The sequence below is a fragment of the Triticum dicoccoides genome, chromosome 3B, assembly GCF_002162155.2.
Source record: "Triticum dicoccoides isolate Atlit2015 ecotype Zavitan chromosome 3B, WEW_v2.0, whole genome shotgun sequence".
Classification (NCBI taxonomy): domain Eukaryota; kingdom Viridiplantae; phylum Streptophyta; class Magnoliopsida; order Poales; family Poaceae; genus Triticum; species Triticum dicoccoides.
In genome coordinates, this window is record NC_041385.1 from 73479653 (window position 1) to 73487939 (window position 8287).

Below are 8287 nucleotides of genomic sequence, written 5' to 3' on the forward strand. Positions count from 1 at the left end.
AACACGAGGCCTGGAGAGGGAAAGAAGACAATGGCCACGAGAGTGACCACTACTCGACCGGTGGGAGGGAACAGCCTCCATCGGAAGAGCAAAGCTGACCAGACGCGGAGACAAGGACTTGTCAGGCCCTACGGCCCGGCTGGGCCCGCGTGGGCCCGGCAGTCCCTGTCACCGCGCTGCAGCACGCCGACCAACAAAGTTCTCGCTGCCCGTATATCGCCGCCGCCTCGTCACTGCCACCAGGAAGCGACGCCGCCGAGCGCCGTGCCGCCGACCCGACCCGACCCAGATGGGGCCCAAACAGGCCTAGATCTGGGCTTGGCGGGTGCCGCCAGCCAACAACACCACCGCGCCGCCCCATGACCAACGGCCACGCCGCCGCGTCGAGGGCCACCATGGCACGCGGCGTCGCCGCCGCCTTGCCACACCACCGCCGGCCGAAGGGCACCGCAGTCGGCCGAGCAGGGGGGTCCGCACGCGGGGAAGGACAGGCCCGTCGACGCCAGCAGCACCACTCAGGCCACGCCCAACGACGCCCGCCGGCGGGAGGAGGGAGGGGCGACGGGAGCGCTGCACGAGGAACGGGGAGAAGTCCCCGGTCGCCTCGCTCGAGGAGGCGACGCGGGGGAGGTGGCGGGTCGAGAGAGGGGAGGGAGCCGGGATGGGGGCACGGGCGACCGGCGGTCGGCGGCGACGGGAGGAAAGGGCGGTCGACGGCGGCGGGGGGAGGGCGGGGAGGAACCCTAGCCCAGGAGCGGCGGGGCAAGGCCTCGGTTGGGTTCGAGTATATGATTATTAGGAAGTATGTTTAGCGCCATTTAGCTCCTGTTTAGTGCCAATAATCTAGCTGATTTAGAGGCTGCAGCTATTTACCATAGCACCCTATTGTGCACTTTTGGTTGTTGTCGTCCCGATTAGTAAACTGATACCATTAAACCTTACCTTGCCGTAAGGGAGAGGACACCATCTAAAGTTATCCTGAATATTGGTGGAAATGCAGTTGCACTTTAACCTAAGAACAAACAAAGAAGAATAAAACTCTTGACCGAAAATATCATGAAGTATTATCAAATCAGGAATCTTCTTAAACATTGTCCAGCCATCTAAATTCCAGGTTGATAGAGATGTTAGGAATCAGCGTTCAAGCACTTGAGGAAAACGATGCGGAAGCATGGTTAGCAGCGTCGCCGGGAGCACTCGAGCACGATGGTGCCGAAGTGGGGTGCACTCAAGGTCAAGGATGATGATACGGATGCAATGTCAACAGTATCGCTGGCCTCTTCAACTTTGCTTCTCTGCGGAGCTTCCATTGCTTCACCCAGCATCCCTGTCACCTTCCCACCTGATAATGACTCAAGCTGTTCAGCCAGCGGGTACAATTTCTCGCCTTGAATCTGCAACGTAAACAAAATATACAACCAAACAGAAAATCACCCTACATTGACATAAATGGCCAATTTACACACATGCATGGCAAGTAAAACTTGTAACTGTGAAATTAGCACGTCCTAATATAATTCGATTCTCCTTACGAGATGTCGTTGCTCCGGGTCAGAAGAATTTACAGCAGTGGTAGTGGTGTTCTTGCTTGGAATAGACGTAGCACAGAAAGTATCATCAGTTTGTGCGAAGCCCGGTGGAACCATCACAAAGTGCATTTACATTCATACCATTCGGCAAGTATGTGAGGCTTGGTTGGCATTTGGGTACACCATCTGCATAGTAAAAGCACGAAAGTCAGGTGAATTGACTACTTGTGACATAATTTGAACATGGGCATGGATGGATGCACTTTGCAATATCAGCTGATGCATTAAGGATTAAAAAAAGTAAAAAAATGGTCATCTCTCATCCCATAATACCTGTTGGTGTAGATTGATTTCTTGATGCATACCACGCCAAGCATGGTGCAGTGGACTCGGCATGTTATACGTATATGGCGTCATGCCGCTAGGAAACCCAAGGAGTGAAATGCTGTTGTGGGAACTAGGGGCTGGGGCCCGCCAATGGCGGGCCTCCTGAGAGCGTTCTTGTGGCGCACTTGCCTTGTTGAAGCACCTCATTGTACCCCATACAGCCATTTTCACACACACACACACACACACACATTTCTCTAGTAACATTGAACTAACGGTTGTTAGCCTTACGTTTTCAAATGTCTAACAATGCGATAAAGCCAACGTTATATAAAGCAAGGCATATCTAACCTTACAAGAACCTCGATCAGGACAATAATATAAAAAGAAGCTATAATTGTAGCTATCCATCACATATTGTTTGCTTCAGAAGAACTGACAAAAAAACTGCAAACTTATATCCTTTCAAAGGGAATCGCAGAAAAAATCAAGAGCCTGCAAGGTGCTATTTGTTCATCCTACCAAGAACAGCAACATCAAGTTAATATAACATCCTTTTCTTTGAGAAGCAAACAAGAAATACCTACAATTTGTTCCACTGAAATGTTATAATCCACTCCACTGGCATGTGACATAAAAATTTCTGAGAAAATTGCAGGCTAGTTTCAGCGTGCCAATTTGCAGTATGTACTACAGCTGCCTGCTACTATCAGAGTATCACGCATCCATCCACCCCAAAAAAGGAGTAAACGCGGGAATTGACATTGAATGTGGATGAAGTGATCACCTTGAAGATGCGTGGCTTGAGGTGCTTGGAGCAGATCCATCAGGCGTGTGCCCCTCTACTCCTACGGCTTCATCAAGATGAAGAGGCTAGAAAGAAGGAGCGACAGAGGTCGTCCCCCTCTCCCTCTGTTGGCAGACCCAAACCATCAGCTAGAACACGGCTAGGGCGCGGGGAGGCCATGCCATCACGGATCAACAGCGAGAACGCAGGTCCTCACAAGTTGTAAGCGCCCCTGACCACCACGTCGGCATGGTTGAGAAGAGATGGATCTGGGCGGTGGTTTCCGGTGACGAGCGAAATAGAAGTTGCGTGTACCCATAGTAGCTGTGTCGGCAGCGGCCATCACAATGAAATATAATCATTGCGTGTCGTCGTGAGTTCTTGAAAGGTTTCACCTGGATTTTCCTGGACCAATGAAGCAAAAACATGCACAATTTCTCAAACAAGGTTAGATGAAGTATGTGAATCAGATGCAGTATTAATACAATAAAAAATAGCACTGTCATCAAAGGATTCACTTACAATCGAAAGAAGAAGCAGCAGCATGATTTTGCTTGGCTCCGTCGGATCTGGACCAGATACCTGCACCATAAAAATACTCAGAAAATGATGGCATAAGAAGATTACCTAGCAATAGAAAAGCAAACTAAATGTAGACGAGTGTATCCTTATTGTTAAGATTCATTTAACAGGAATTTCCCAACCATCATTTAAATGAATTGCAAGAATTTTTTCCTGATATTTAATGTAGAAAGCTAACATTGAATTATATGGTGTGCCATGAACTTATTAAAATTTCCTTGATGTACCTGTATCATGGGATCCATGAGATTCATGGCCTAGTGATCACTAACCATGCCACCCATTCCCATTCTGTAACCTCTGAATGTAGTTTTTCTCCTCCTAGCATTGACATGGATATGAGCATGAGTCATATTGTTGAATTCTCTAAATGGTTCACACTTAACTTTCCAACACAAAACGAAGAAAAGATATATTTGTAAAATTGTCAAATAAACATGCTGGCCAAGGTTTCTATCAAATAAAAACAGAGCTATAAAAATTGTCGTAGTTAACAAAAAAAAGTCAGGGCTATTACAAAACGCAGGTGCCCAGATTCAGATCGCTACAGACATCACAAATCCAACACTACAGATAATACTACCATGGTAGCCAGGAATCATAGTTCATGTTTTGTTGAGTACATACATGATACTACCAGGTCAGAACCTACAGACACATGATCATTGATTTGTACTATTCAACCACACTGACAACAATCGTAACCCGAAAATTAAGTGGCTTGAAACTGGTAACCCAACCCATGAACAAAGCGGCATCGATCTGGAACGCAGGACAAACAGTGCCTTGCAGATGCAGTTTCAGCATAGATAAGCATAAGTAGCATATATTAAAAAATATTAAAAAAGGCTTGTGTTCAGTTGGACATGAATAGCCTCATGATTCCTGAGTCAAATGAACAAAACGAAATGAAACCAGCACAAGGATAGGAGATCCAAGATTTCCCAATTCTACAATCGGCATCACCACTTGTAAACAAGATAACAGCTTTACTAATTCCAGCGCATCAATTTCTACATAAACAAAATTACCACAATGAAATCCACGTCACTGGAGTTAAATTACGCAAATCTGCATAACACTCACGGGTGGAGGACAGCCATCAGTCATAGTAGTATTGGAGATTGTGGCCGTACTGGTGTCACAGCTCGATATGTTCAGGTGGGAACCTTTGCCACTGCTCACCTCGATGCTGCTATCATGTATCTGGAGCTCGGGGGAGAGGCGGCACTGCTGCTTCCCATCTGCATTGCATGATCCCGGCTGCCGAGGCACAACACCATCGACCCAACGCTGATGGCATGCTCGCAGCCACCTCCCCTCCTTTTATAGGGAGTCAAGTTGGGCGCAGACCCTACTCTCTTCTCCTTGGATTGCTTATCCGTGGGCGACGAGATCACCCTCCGAAGAGGAAATACACAAATGACGACCCTTGGTAAGAATGGAATTTATCAAATCAAGCGAGTCAAGATGTAAACCTAATTATATGATCAAAATAGAACCATTAAACAGTAGGCGAGTCAACATGATTTTAACTGACCAAACTTCAAGTAGAACACAATTTATATAATTGTATAATTTAGTGATGAAAACTTGCAAACATACTTCCTATTTGTCTTCCTGGGAGATAATCAATCTTGTAAATATTCATCCTGCTGACATGACTTGTCATACTAATCAAACTATACTTAATTATCCTTGTCTACTCCATAACCTTAATGTGTTGATGTGAACTTGCTCGGCTCCTATAAAGAACAGCGTTGTAGCACCTAAACGTACAACAATTGCTATACACTCCTCAAGCAAACAACAAAGCTACTGCACTAATCAACAAGCCATGGCCATGAGTATGGCAACCGGCGCCATGGGCTCCCTGCTGCCCAAGCTGGTCGAGCTCCTCAAGGAGGAGTACAAGCTCAAGGAGAGCGTCAAGGAAGGCGTCCGATTTTTTCCCTGGAAAATAAAATTCACCTTTCAAAATATGCCTACATTAATACCTTTGATTTGATGATGTCCAGAAAGCAGAGTCTAAACAACTGCACTGGACCAGAATACCATCTATTTTGCTGTTTTCTGTAAACTTCGTATGACTCCAGCAATTCACACTAACACTGAATGGAAATTCGTGTAGCACAGTTTGAATGATCAGTAAAGGTATGAATGCCATACAGAAAAGTCATCAACCATAACAGAAACTTCCATCCCTTTATATGTGCTCGGACAGCAATATCCATGTCTTCAACTGTTGTTCTCTCCATCCATATTCCAGAGTCCTCGAGTGCCTTAATTCTCCACACTCCTGCTGTTCCGTTGAACCCCCAAAAAATTGAGGAATGCTCCCTTAACCTGTTGTTCAACCTCAAAGTGGAAGCACAGATTTAAGCAAACAAACAAACAGAGCATAGATGTAATGTGATCAACAAAATTGCGATCATATGACAATTGTGATAAATCATCACATTTACGGTTCAGATCAACAAATTCCAAATCACTTGATATTGGCTACCAACACTCAGTTAACATGGCAGCAGCAAACTATGGCAGAGGAGAAATAATGGCCTCCAACATGTTCAGATCATGAAGAGAAAAGACTTTTTTTGCGGAAGAGAAGAGAAAGACTGCCTGAGCATGGCCCGAACAGAGAGAGGGAAGGGAAGGGCCTTACATAGAGAGCCATGGCCTGCACGCCCGCCATGGTGCTCCTCCGTCACACCCGCAGCCTGCAGAAAGCAACCGCACGGATCAAATCAAAAAATCCAGAAGAAGAAGATGAGGTGAGGGGAGGGGAGGGGAGGGGAGGAGGATGGAGGGCCTCAGTACCTTTGATGTCTACGTGCTGCAACTCGTTGCCGGTGTCGATGGCCACCACATCAGCAAGCACCGAGAAAAGGCCGCTGCCGCCGTCGTCGTCGCCCCATCCCATCCATCCATGTGTGGGTGTTGGGCTAGGGTTTCATCCCCATCCATCCATTGGTCGGGCCGGACCATCATGGCCGACCTCGAGCAGACTAAAAAGCAAGTAGGTGGTGAATCCAAATTCAAGAATGGTGTATTATAGTGGTAGAGATATTGGTATACACAGAACACGACACTACAATGGTAAGTAGTAATTATGTAGTTTTGATGCATAACAATCCGATGATCCAAGTATATAGGCAGAGGTTCTATACATAACTTAAGAAATATATCATAGTGACATATAGTGTATTTTTTCAGTCACACAGGTAACTGAAAATACAGGAGTAGACAGATCTAATGAATAGCGTGCTATACAAAATAGCGTGGCCTCTGAAAATATGCTATTAGCGAGAGATTGTACACTGATCAATTTAACTAGACAATTTTCTACACGCTATAGCACGCAAGTAAATTATGTCCAGGTACCATCTCGGCAAGCTGATTACCAAAACCAATATTTCTGAAGCACTGAAACTTGGAACTGAAGCTGATTACTGAATCAAATATCCTGGAGTTGGACCTGAAGCACTTTCGAAATGTGAGGATTGCTTAGTGTTTTTATCAACCAAGGACAAAGGAAGAGGTCAGGGGGGACCTGGATCCCGCTGCCGGTGGAGTCGACAGGGGTGGCACTATACAACTCCGAACAGGAAGCCGAGAACAGGCGAACTCCCGCTGCATTCCTGAGCATCCGACAACAACCTTGCACTCCCTGCAAATCTTTGCCACAGGTGGTGACCTGCAACAGTTGTCAAGTTCAACGTTTTGTACTACCATGCCTCATAGAAGAGAAAACTGAATCAAAGCAGCACATCGGCCTAAGGCATCAGCACGAACAAAAGTAATAACACATTAAAAAGTAAAAATAATTCTCAGAGAGAGCACAATTTCTATCTATAGAGAGAAAGGAAAAGAAGTGGGTAGACACTTGCATCTTCTGGCCAGCGGGGAAGAAGGCCAACTCTACCACAACCTCATGGCAGAGCCGTGTGTCGTGGGGATCCCATGGAGGTGCACACAGAGTACGACGTACCAGTGACCTCCACCGTGTGACGTTACTGCCCCCATCCTCTACGCCCCCCCTACCCCCACCCCTTTGCTGTGGTGGGCGGCGCAGCTCCGGCCGGCCGGCGTGGAGGGGCTGCTGGGCGGGCCGAGTCCACTCGGGAACGGACAGAGATGGGCGGAGCAGCTCCGGGCGACGGCGAAGAGGACTATCGATGGGCGCCGGAGTGGAGGTGGCTCTGGCCGGCTGTGCGCGCGGCGGCGGCTAGGAACCCTAGCGTCACGGTGGAGAGCGGGCTGTGAGGAAAAGAGGATGCGTTTTCGCCGATGCCATCGCTACTTTTTACAGGGGAGGTGCGGTACAGTAAAAGGAGACGTGGCTAGCGCGGTTACTCGACCTTGATGCGCACCTGAATGGTTTTAATTGCTGATATCCGAAGCCTGCAGGAACCTGTGGTGGGAACATGCCAGGCACTCCTGGGCCGACGTAGAACTGTCAGGGAGCAAAATTTGTGGTACTGCGGGTGCTAGAACTCCTGCCTTCTGAATACGAGCAAAGTGTGCCTAGAAACAATGTCAGTAGCATTAACCTTGTGCTGTGTCCCATGTATATATTCTTGAAATAGTTGCAGATCTAATGTTCAAATATTCAGTAACACACAGGTGACAAGAGAGAACTTGTTTTACTTAACTTTATTTATTTGGACGGTAAAAAAATAACCATTTTGTTAACACTCGTCCACATTGATTCTCAGTCTATGTTATTCTTAGGATGGGACAATATACAACTTATTTATAACTGAACGGATTTTCTTTTAGTTCATCAGCTATGTGTAGAAATGAAACAAATAATACGTAAATAATTGGACATGTAATAGACATGGACACATAGCAATATTAGAACTCAAACAACACTTATCAGCATATAAGATTAATTAAAAGAAGTCACTACTTATCACTTATCAGCAGAAGGCACCTAATGTACAAAATGATCACTTGGGAAAGACTTACCACTAGCATCGCTCGTCTTTCCTCTTTGCCTTGAGCTACACCAACATACAATGGCTTTTTGCCAACTATCTTCCTGTTCATCCCGTCA

General features: G+C 46.5%; 1 protein-coding gene and 2 long non-coding RNA genes across 5 annotated transcripts; all 3 read right to left on the minus strand.

The window, feature by feature from the left end:
* Window positions 1-1052: 1052 nt before the first annotated feature.
* LOC119274792 lies at window positions 1053-4439 on the minus strand. 3 transcript variants are annotated; one of them, XR_005135334.1, is made up of 7 exons: window positions 4312-4439; window positions 3453-3546; window positions 3166-3225; window positions 2959-3048; window positions 2644-2875; window positions 1533-1715; window positions 1053-1394 (listed from the first exon to the last, which is right to left on the minus strand). It is a non-coding gene; the product is annotated as an uncharacterized LOC119274792 (long non-coding RNA). The 3 variants fall into 3 exon arrangements; XR_005135332.1 differs by having other exon boundaries at window positions 2644-3048; XR_005135333.1 differs by lacking the exon at window positions 1053-1394 and having other exon boundaries at window positions 1416-1715; window positions 2644-3048.
* An 18-nt stretch (window positions 4440-4457) lies between these two features.
* LOC119274793 lies at window positions 4458-6108 on the minus strand. Its single transcript, XR_005135335.1, has 3 exons — window positions 6046-6108; window positions 5891-5945; window positions 4458-5571 (listed from the first exon to the last, which is right to left on the minus strand). It is a non-coding gene; the product is annotated as an uncharacterized LOC119274793 (long non-coding RNA).
* A 257-nt stretch (window positions 6109-6365) lies between these two features.
* Window positions 6366-7500, minus strand: LOC119274791. The gene is made up of 3 exons (XM_037555518.1): window positions 7217-7500; window positions 6779-6922; window positions 6366-6703 (listed from the first exon to the last, which is right to left on the minus strand). The coding sequence occupies exons 1-3, from the start codon at window positions 7249-7251 to the stop codon at window positions 6571-6573; spliced, it is 312 nt and encodes a 103-aa protein (XP_037411415.1). The 5' UTR covers window positions 7252-7500; the 3' UTR covers window positions 6366-6570.
* Between the last annotated feature and the right edge of the window lie 787 nt (window positions 7501-8287).